This window comes from Zeugodacus cucurbitae, chromosome 4 (assembly GCF_028554725.1).
Source record: "Zeugodacus cucurbitae isolate PBARC_wt_2022May chromosome 4, idZeuCucr1.2, whole genome shotgun sequence".
Classification (NCBI taxonomy): domain Eukaryota; kingdom Metazoa; phylum Arthropoda; class Insecta; order Diptera; family Tephritidae; genus Zeugodacus; species Zeugodacus cucurbitae.
The window spans coordinates 23,776,196-23,787,387 of NC_071669.1; the positions used below are offsets into that span (position 1 = coordinate 23,776,196).

Sequence of the window (11,192 nt, forward strand, 5' to 3'; positions counted from 1 at the left end):
CTTTTTTTTCTCTACTCACTTCTTACTACTTTCTTATTTACTTTTACTGTGTTTTCTCTTCAAGAAAAGCGCCAAATATATCACAACAGTTTATATTCGTTTTTAATTATGTTAGTATTTTAACTAAGGAATACAAGAAAATGAATTTTTCTCTAAGAAAATTTAATTGTTTTAAATCAAAATAAAATTCCTAAAGAAATTAAACTCTGACTTTTATTTTTGAATTTTCCTAAGTCAATCATAGATTTAGTTCAAACACGAGGACAAAATTAGACGTAAGAGTTGGGTCCGATTTAATCAATTACTGTAGTGAAAGTAAATGCGTTATGAAGTTGAGTTCACGAAACCTTGAAGTCTATTAAATTGAGAGAGAGAGTGATTGATCTCGCAACAAAAGGCTACCAAACCTAAACCGAATTTTGTTCGGTCAAGGGCAATGTAGTATCCATAGAGGTTCTCAAGTCAAATATCATGATCCGTTATGGCATCAACCAGGCTAGTAAAGGCTAAAACCTCTTATGCCAATTCCATCCACAACCTTGTTTCGTTTTTAGCTCTAGATAAGTCACTGAAACCCCAATTTCCAGTTTATATGAATGGCTGGAGGTGACTGAAAAGTTGAAGAATAGTAAATCGATGGAGAACACCGACTCACACTTCTATTCTTGCCACTGCCAAATTGATAGAGTTAGGCTACGATCTAACACAGACTCCATTATTGTTCCGTCAAATATGTAAAAGTCATTAACCAGGCAGAAATTTGAGTTGAATATCGCTGCAACGGGGTCCACGTTTTGGGCCTTCAAAAATATTTTTCGACAATCAAATGAAGTTGAAGCATCCCTAGACTAAGTCAAGCTAAATCAGGACTTTAGATGGGTGCGGTTAATTAGGCATGCATAGGGGTGGTTAGTATCATGCGGGGACCCTTTGCATGTAGGAGATATATTGAGTATGTCCGGGTTCAGTATTGATATGTAAGAGGTTAATCTACTACAGTATCCAGAACGAAGTTGCGTGGGAGTCACTCTAGTTTTGCAAGGCAATTCGAGTTCGTTGTTTACAATAGGTGGTGATTTGTCTACAAGGTCCGGTCCAGTCAGTATAGTTCCATAGGTCGTCGACATATTTCAAGAAAGTACTTTTGATGGCTCTGGGAGGCGGCTCAGCTTCCAACAAGTGTCTGCAGGGATGGTTCTAACAAGTTTGTAGCTTCCTTAACTTCGTCCAACAGCATCCAGGTGACCATATTGGAGCGGCGTAATTAATGACAGTTTGGCCGATCGCCTGGTAAGTTGCTGACGGCTAGCGACTTAAGGATCTCAATATTGTACAATCATCAGCGTAAGAGGTACAGGTATAGAACACAACCCAGTTTAATTCTTCTAAATTTTGCTGATTTACATCGAAATATTGCGGATGATAGGCGACCGCTCAGATAATCCATGGCCCACCATGGTCTATGTTGATGCTGTACTAGACTCAGATGGTGAATGATTCTCGGAAGTAACCAGACCTCAAGTTATCGGGCGAGAGGATTCTCTTAGGTTGGTGGTTTTTCTGGTTTCAGTAGTAGGTCAGCGACAGATTGAAGACTTTAGTGAGATAGTTTACTACCGCCAAGCGAAGCTGTTTTAACGTAAACATGTTTATGCCGGTAGGGCCAATAGATTTGGACGATTTAGACTTTTAGATAAGAAGTCTATCGGATGAAGGCTACCCCGTGTGACTTGGAAGTGTTTTTCATTAATTTCACTAGTCTAGATTCGTCCCATTTCTGGGATGAGAGTTCCTATCAAATATAAAGTTAAAATTAAATTTTTAAAAGATAAATGTTGATAATAATTACCTTATGCTTCAGGAATCACAAATCTAACATCTAGTCTTAACATCATGCTCTTACTGTAGTAATTCTCTTGAACCAATTTCGGTGAATCCATATTCTTTTAAAGCGATTCAACAACGTAACGATTCTTCAATACTGTACAACAAAATTTCACAACAACAATTCAAGTAAACAATTTGATTTTTGACGTAAAGTTGCCGCTTTTATTTAGGGCAACTTTCGACATCAACGGTAAGCGGAATCGAAAAATTTGCTGAATTTGCATGAAATTGTGAATTCGGAAATATTGCGGCCTGGCAACCCTTTTCTGACAATTCACAATCAACTAATTCTATTACTAAAATTGCCAAACGCATTTCCAGGCCGTGACAGCTGGATCTGACAGCATTAATTTATTTTATTAGCTGTCTTTCCCATTAGAAAATTCGTACGTGTTTTTCCTCGGCTTTTCTGTGTTTTTCGCTATTGTTGAAAGAAATATATACGTTCACTTTGTAGCAATATGACTGACTATCAATTCAATGAACGTGCTTATGCCAAAATAATTTTCCATGCTGCCAAATATCCACACTTGGCCGTTAATGGAGTTCTATTAAGTGAAAAATCACCGAAAGGCAACACAGTGCAAATAGTTGATGCGATACCACTATTCCATCAATGTCTCTATGTCACACCAATGGCAGAGATTGCACTTACACAGGTATTTAATTATTGCATAGTAAAAAAGTTTGATAAGATACAATATCGGGCTTACACTCGTTCTTATGATACACTTAATTTTGTAGTAATGCTTTGTTAATTGCATTTTTGGCAACAGCTGCATTTTCTCATGTATAAATTATGTATGCATTTTGTTTTTTCATCATTGTAAAGGTTGATGCATTTGCCGAACGCGAAAATTTGATTGTGGCTGGCTACTATGTAGCTCCGGAAAACCTATATGACAGCAGTGTGGAGAAGGCACCGGCGGCGAAAATAGCAGAGAAAATACTTGAAACCAACAAAAATGCTTGCTTCGTATTAATCGACAATAAGTTAATGCGTTTGAATCATACGCAAGCTGCATTAAAAGTGTTTAGTAGTAGCGGCGAATCCGCACGTTGGACCAAAGCTAATTACACACTATCGCAGCAGAAGGTAACATTACAAGCCGTTTCGGAGTTGTTGCAGCGTGGCGCTATGCGTGAAGTGGTGGACTTCGATAATCATTTAGATAATCCGGCGAACGATTGGACGAATCAACACTATAATCGGGACTTGAAACAGCTTATGGCCATGTACTAGTTTTATAAAGAGGTATTAAATTGTATGGGGGTCAAGGTGTCTAATTGTAGCGTGCAATTTTGGTATAAAGTATCTATGCATTTCTGTTTAAACGTATTTAAATAATATCTGTTTGATAGTATTTTGATGAAAATATTAAAATATCTATGAAACTTAGTTAAAAGAAATAAATAATAAACACAATTACATGATAAACGCGCTTTTCTATAGTATTTATTTCAAACTTTTGATATTTTCTGAGCATTTACATATTAATTTGAAAAAAAAATTTCACACGGCTGTCTTACGTATGTATTCCGCTTGAGTAAAAATTCCGTTATTATATTGAATTTATAGCCAAAGACGCACTTGTTGATCCCAGCTAGTAGAGGCAAGGCACATGCCATTCGGTGAGAGGCCAATGCAAGTGATGCGATTCTCATGCCCTTGTAGCATTGCTGGAAATTGTTAAAAATAATTATATATTGTGTATTTAGCACGGTGCAAAGTGCGAGTTTACCATTGTGTGAGACTTTAACTGTATCCCAAGCATGTATATTACCCTCGATACCAGAACACAACAGATAACGACCACTGGTTGATAGAGCTAAGTAAACATAAAAAATTTGTTACATAAATTATTTTATGTTAAAAAATTTTGTAAAAAAAATACCGCACGAAGTGAAGCCTGTGTTCTTCTGGGGTGGCTCATATTGAGCTATTTGCTGATCCGAGCGTATGTCATAAAGACGCGCTGTCTGATCCTCAGAACAAGAAGCGAAGCCGAAACCACTTGGATGATACTACAAATAAATTGAAAGTCTAAATTTTATACAGAATTTGGTAAAAAAATAATTATACAATTAGTACTTACGCAAACAGAATTCACGTCCATTTCGTGACCGAAGAACATTTGCTTGTATGACTCTTCACGTACGTCCCACAGTTTGGCTGTTTTATCTACTGAACCTGTTATATACGTATTCATATCGGGCGAAAGACTTAAACCAGCAATATCACCAGCGTGTCCATTAAAATCCATTGTTTTCACGCCTTTCTCCAAGTCCCAATGGCAACTGCAATTATTTTAAATTTTTAAAATTATGCTGTCTTGCTTTTCAAACCAACTAACTAATTTTACATTTTCATATCACCCGAGCCCGTTATCAAATGTCCATCATCTAAAAATCGACACGAACTCAGAAAACCCTCGTAACCCAAAAGTTCTCGTGTCATTTTGGCGACACCCGAAGCATCTCGATTATTAACATCATAAACTGTGCACTGATTATCCATACCCCCGCATGCGACGAAGTTGCCCGACGGCGAAAAAGCGACAGTCATAACCCAAGCCGAACGCAGCGGTATAACCTAGAAAAATAAAATAGCCAATAAATCGATTTCGAAATAACGAAATATAATTAAACAATAAATTATACCTGCACTTTGTTTGCCGTCCACGTATCCCAAATGATTAATTTTCCATCCAACGAACCAGTGACGCAGTGTCGAGAATCGCCAGCAAAGTGCACAGAGTTCACTTTGTTTATATGTCCTTTAAGAATCTTTTTCGAACTTAGTCGAAGTTTGGGTACATCACCCATATCGCCACATTTTTCCTTCCATGTACAGTCAGCTTTGGCCTTTTGATCGTCCTAGAGAAACTAAATGTAATTAGTACACTGCTTTTATTTAATTAATGCGCACTTTGTACAATTAAGGTGATTTTTTAAATATATTTTCTTCGGTATAATCTTTAAGAATATAATTTAATAAGTCTTAAACCGTATTTTTAATGTAATTAATTTGTTTTCAAGGTCTACCTTGAACTTTTGAATCATTCCATTGATCTCATCATGTAGTTTTTGGGTTTCGGGATCAATTTTTGGCATTTTGAATTAATTAATATTTTTAAATTTCTTTACTATTTTTTATTTATTATTATTGTTTTTATTTTTTACTATATTTATTACAATTTTCAAATTGTTTACACTTAACGCTCTTTACCGACCGCCAACACCGTTTCAAAGTCAACGTCTGCCTGCCAACTGTTCTGCGAAAACTTTTTGAAAATTTTCACTGTTCTGAAAATGCGCCGTTATAGAAAATAAAAACATTAATGCAATTAACTAATTGGATTGCAATTTTAGTGGGAAATAATAGGCGAGAGTGCATGCGCAAACAGAAATCCAAAGGTACTTTTCTCGTGACCATCAACGCCGAGTAGAATAAACAATATCAGCAATGCTCTTATGCATGTATTTTACTTAATACCTGTGGAAAACTTATTTAACGGTAATTATTATTATGTCTGATGACATTATAGAAAAATACAGGTAATGTATTATAGCGTCGTAGGATTTTCCCGTTGGGGAAGACTGTTTTTTAAAGAGAGACTTCGAAAATGTACTTCTAATGAAATCGTTATTTAAAATACTTAAAGTATTGATTAGGTTTCAATTAATTTAAGAAGAAAATTTCATTTGTTTCTATATTGGTAATAAATTTATGGCATAATGTGATGATAATGAACACAACCACTTTATCATAAGAACTATTAAAACTTATTAAAGACACTGAACAATAACTGTTCCAACGTAGTTGCTTATATGTACCAAGAACTTATCCGGATTATCAATTATCAAATTCATTAACGCAAATATTATATATCTAATTAAATAAAATCTTTTAAAACATATATAAGAGATAAATTATTTAAAATTAATTTTATTAAATATTACATAACCACATTTTCAACAATAAATTATTTATACGCTTTACACTCGGCATTTCAAATCACCCTAATATCAATTTCCTATGCAATATTTCTCAAAATTAATAAGTGGCAGCATTAACTACCCTTATATTTGACAGTTCATTGAAACAGTCGTTTTTGACATTTCGTTTTATTATTCCACCGAAAGTGGAAAATTGTTTTCCTAAATTTTTTTGCCTGACTATTTAAGCCAAAAATAATATTTAACATTATAAAGCAATAGCTAAAGTAGTTTAATATTATTAAGTAGAAACAATATGCAGTAAATAAAAACGAATCATTAACATATAAGCGTTTAAAGATGGAAACACTTACAATGACTGAAACAGGTAGCACTACAACAATGCATATGCACGTCCATCAGGATGGACCAATTCCAACACTAGAGGAGCAAGCAAATCAATTGCATCTACAGCAGCAGCAGCAATTAGTAACCCTCGGTAACATGGGGAATATCAATCATGGTTTACACGAAGATATTGTTTCAATACCCAAAGAGGTTATGCTCATATCGCTGGTATCGCAAGAGCAGGCGCTTTATAATCCCAAACATGAATACTATCGTAATACACATCGTAAAGATGCCAAATGGTTGGAAATTTCAGATACTGTTGGTTGGACTGGTAAGTAGGAGTAAAGTAATGGATGTGGCACTTGGTAATAATAATAAAATCAACATTTAGAGGCGCAATGCAAATCGAAGTGGAAAGCTATGCGTGACCAATATTGTCGTGAGCTAAAACGCAGCAAATTCAACACCAAAGCCAATGTCAAATGGAAATATTTTAAGGAGTTGGAATTTTTACGTCCATTTGCTTTGTCGAGGAAGTGAGTATTTATGTTTTTGTTTGTTTATCACATTCTTCTTCTTATCTTTTATACAAATTAAAATACTTACATATGTATAAGTGAAAATAACTGTAACTAAATTAGTGTTATAAAAATATTAGAAGTACACGTTTAACGCACATAATTTTGCAAAATTAGCTATCGACCGCGTGCCACAAATAAAAACGAAAATTCTACTGCATCGAATGGAAAAAATACTTGCCACAAGCTACCAAGTATTAAAATGGAAAATGGACAATTTACTACATGCGATTTTAGCGCGGACAGTAATGTGCTGGATGCAGACGATAAACTTGACACCACAACTACACGTCTGCTAACCTCATTAAGCGATGAGCAGCTAAACTCAGTGATGCAGCAACATAGTAGCAGCTGGAATTATCTCACCACAACAACGACAACGACCACAAGCGGAGTGCACACCCTACAGGGCAATGAGCACAGCCCTAATGAACTGGACGATACCAATTTATTACAACATTCACAACAGCACTCGGAGGCTGATGATATGCTGTGTGCTTTGGTAGAAAGTGTACCAAGTGCTGCGCAATTGCAACAGACGCAATCACACAATGAAGAAGAAGACGACGATCCCATACACACTTTCCTCAATATGGAAAGTTTCTTTGAAAAAGACCTCATTAGCATGATACAACAGGAAGATATCATATATAATAATTTTCATCCGAATTATCGTAATGCCAAATTGAAACTGGAAGTTTGGGATGAAATTGCACGCAAACTAAAGAAGCCAGGTTAGTTAGTTAAATTTTAATATTGTTGCAATTATATTTATACATGTGTATATGTATGAATGTGATTTAATTTAAAGTTGGACGCTGTCGTTTGAAATGGAAGGCGCTGCGTGATCAATATATCAGAGAACATAAACGACTGAAAGATCGCGAAAATTCCGAGTCGTTGCCGCGTTGGAAGCACTATGATGCGCTTACTTTTCTGCAAAAGTTTATAAAGCATAAAACGAGGTAAGTTGTGTTAGCTTAAGAGGTATTCTAACTAAACACTTCTATAAAATATTTCTTGCAGCGAAAGTGATTCCAAAAATGTAGTACAACTGCCTAAAACTGAATTAGACACTGATATCGATGAGCAAATGATCGATAGCCCGCCATTGGCTTCACCCATAGAGGTAGTACAACACGATTTGGAACAGCAGGCATTGCCCACACTAACGGGTCCACACTCACAACACGAGTTGCATTCAACAACACATGACATTTGCGTTGTTAGTGGTAGCAGCGTAAGCGGTTACGATGAGATGGATATCGATCACTACATTATTGGGCATGCAAGCGATGCAGGCGCCAATGACGACGGTATAGGCATGGATGCTCACGATGACGAGGAAGACCGGAAACCGCATCAGCATTTCGCTGAGTTCGCGACAAGTTCCGCAAGTAACATGACTGCCAATAACAATTCAAATCAGCAGGATAACGGTAATGATGTTAAACCGGAGGAGCACGAATTCAAAGATATCAAAGAGAGTAATATGATGACACAGCAAGCTGTTGTATCATTGCAAAATCAACTACAACTGCAACAACAACAACAGCAGCAGCAGCAAGAGTTATCACCACAGTCGCATCATCAGCCACATCCTCAAATGCTGCTAACTCCACAACATCAACAGCCACCATTATTGAAGCTAACATCACAGACCACAACGCATCTCCATCAGCCACCACCAAATTTGCTCAGTTTAGATGTTGGTGGCGAGCCAAACACTGCCACACTCAACACAAGCGACAAAACTATCTTGCAACTGCAAAACCAACAGCAGCCACAGTCACAGCCACAGCAACAACAACAACAGCATGATTTTAGCAATGATATGAAACAGCAACAACAACAGTGCCAACAAACGCTTACAAGTGGTTTAGTGCATAGTGTTAGTCCAAATTTGCCTTCCAACAACAACAAGTGTACAAATGTTTTGAGTGGCATGGCAATTTTAAACTCAAGTGGTTCCTCGCTCAGCATGGAGGCGCTCAATTTACAGTCTTTGACGCATATTTCGCATATAAGTTCGACGCCAACAACAACAGCAACCACCACCACCGCAATGCATGCCGTGCCCACGCCCGTCACTGCCGCCTCTATGCCAACAGCCGATCAACATCAAAGAACGACAACCGACAATGTTGGAGACGATGAGGTTGGCGCTTTCTTCAAAGCGGTCGCAATGAAAATACGCAATGCGAATATGTCGCCGGTGGCTTTCACTGATCTGCAAATCGATATTCTGCGTGTTATAAACGGCACATTGCGCCACAATTAGTGCAAAGATTTTACAGTTCATCACGTTTTGTTTTCAATTAAGTATATTAAGCGCTTGGTCCTTTATTCTAAATTCTTAACAATTACTCTAGGCACTTTTATTAGAAATTTTACCCATATTTTAAATATTTTACTAAGTTTAATCTCTCGCGGTCTTAAGAACAAGATCTCTCTGTTGTTGTTGTGTAATTAGTTTATGTTTAGCGCTTCAGCATGCCTTGAAGTCTAATTAAATCGTAACTAGGCAAGAAAATCATTATTTAAAATTCTTAATTGCAAGCGCGCATATTCGAGCTGTGTCGAGATTTATTAAAAAATCAGTTTTCTTAACTTAAATCTATTTTAAATTAACTAAACTTCTTTCATAATTTTTATTGCTCACCAATTGAGTTTATGAAAATGGCTTCAATTGTGCCAAAGTAGTTTATTTGTTCTAATTAAAATTAATTTAACCTTAAACGTGAGCGAAACATGCAAAAATGTCAAAAAAAATGGCTATTTTAAATTGTTTATATATATATGTATGTAAACATAGTGTCAATATTGTTTCTATATTAAATGTACAGTTTTTGAAATGCAAAAAAAAACATAAAATTTGATTTGTATTGTGCACATTAGTATAAGACTAATTTTGAACGAGACCTTTATACAAATTTGCGCATCTAGAAAATATATATGCTTTTATGCATATAAACACATAAATATACATATATAAATTATTTGTAAATAAACATTTTAGCTAAACCAACATTTCTTCTTCGTTTTAATATTAAAGTTTGTACTTTGCATGAAAAGGTTTTTACAAAAAAGTAAACTCAAATCTAAGAACTTTAGCTTCTTCTTGAGCTCTTCAGAGGATATGCAAAAAATAAAGATTAGTTAAAAATTTTATTCTAATAAATAACAACTATTAGAACTTAATTAAATTTATCGCTGACCTATAAGTAAAAATTCATAACTAAATTTTCAATAGAACGCCATTTTTAATACCTTTTGCTTTGCCTACCGAATGCATCTCTGATCATAGTTTCCATTCAGTTCGATACTCTTGACACAGCGATGCACCATTTTCTTTAGGCTGTCTGAATAATACTGGCGGTATGCGTGGCTGCGTAAACCTGGTGCGACTCAACCATTAGCTTGGGACCAGATTTGGAGAATATGTTAGATAGGCAGTTGTTCGGAATTTAATTCAACCAATTTGGCCATGGTTCCTGCGTGTTGTTATGTAAGAAAAGCACTTTCATCAATCGAGTCAAACTACTGTCCTCACAAACGCAGCACCCATCACGGCAACAATTTTCTCAATATTAATATTTCATGTTTGTTTTACTTGCGCACCTACAATCGACGGTCCGTCGATAAGAGATCGTGGACTTTTAGAGCGTTACACTCCGTGCTAGCCATTTTCGATGCATCTGAGCGAGGACCATCAAACCTCGAAATGCGATGATACTAAAACTCGTGAACTCATGAAGAAAGAAGTGGTCCATATATACCGACCAATGGATATTGCTCTTTTTGCATTCTTCTAAAATTTACAAACACTTCTACGTCCTGACGCGATTAATACAAATATACGAGTCCGATTAGACTGAAATGACAGTGATTTACTAGAATGTATTACATGATAGTAAATTTCTTTTGCGTTAGTGGCGCCATCGGGATGTCAGTTTAAGTACTTATCGGGATACCTCGTATAGACATACACCGCGCGTCATCAGGATAGCGCCTCCCCAGGCACGATTGGTTGATACCAGATATTTTCCATAGTATTTGGGTTAGAGCTACAATATTTATTTTCTAACATACTTGATTTAATTTGCCTCAAAATAAATTTAAATGAATTAAAAACCAAAACAGTACAAAAATTGCGTCATCAGGATAGCGCACCCTACGCTAACTCAATTGTTTCCGTTTATTTCATATGAAAAGTTAAATTTAACATTTTTCATTTATAATTCGAATATTTTTAACTTAAATTAGTAATGGGCGGTGCAACATTTGTTAATAAAAACTTCATAAATATTATTGGGAAGAGAACTCTATAATTTTTTAATAAAATCTAGTGTAATGATTGATCAAACAATTCTTATGTCGTTGACTAGTTCCGTTTTGGTGATATATTGCTTACCACTCTCATAGTACACCTTTATA

General features: G+C 35.8%; 3 protein-coding genes across 3 annotated transcripts; 2 read left to right on the forward strand and 1 right to left on the reverse strand.

The window, feature by feature from the left end:
- Positions 1-2,233: 2,233 nt before the first annotated feature.
- LOC105214767 (ER membrane protein complex subunit 8/9 homolog) lies at positions 2,234-3,329 on the forward strand. The gene is made up of 2 exons (XM_011188374.3): positions 2,234-2,546; positions 2,720-3,329. The coding sequence occupies exons 1-2, from the start codon at positions 2,349-2,351 to the stop codon at positions 3,128-3,130; spliced, it is 609 nt and encodes a 202-aa protein (XP_011186676.1). The 5' UTR covers positions 2,234-2,348; the 3' UTR covers positions 3,131-3,329.
- Positions 3,314-5,179, reverse strand: LOC105214766 (guanine nucleotide-binding protein subunit beta-2). Its single transcript, XM_011188373.3, has 7 exons — positions 4,933-5,179; positions 4,549-4,764; positions 4,251-4,480; positions 3,984-4,185; positions 3,783-3,912; positions 3,630-3,716; positions 3,314-3,567 (listed from the first exon to the last, which is right to left on the reverse strand). The coding sequence occupies exons 1-7, from the start codon at positions 4,999-5,001 to the stop codon at positions 3,461-3,463; spliced, it is 1,041 nt and encodes a 346-aa protein (XP_011186675.1). The 5' UTR covers positions 5,002-5,179; the 3' UTR covers positions 3,314-3,460.
- An 825-nt stretch (positions 5,180-6,004) lies between these two features.
- Adf1_46 (uncharacterized) lies at positions 6,005-9,783 on the forward strand. The gene is made up of 5 exons (XM_011188371.3): positions 6,005-6,508; positions 6,569-6,713; positions 6,873-7,489; positions 7,567-7,720; positions 7,782-9,783. The coding sequence occupies exons 1-5, from the start codon at positions 6,187-6,189 to the stop codon at positions 9,034-9,036; spliced, it is 2,493 nt and encodes an 830-aa protein (XP_011186673.2). The 5' UTR covers positions 6,005-6,186; the 3' UTR covers positions 9,037-9,783.
- The last annotated feature ends 1,409 nt before the right edge of the window (positions 9,784-11,192 follow it).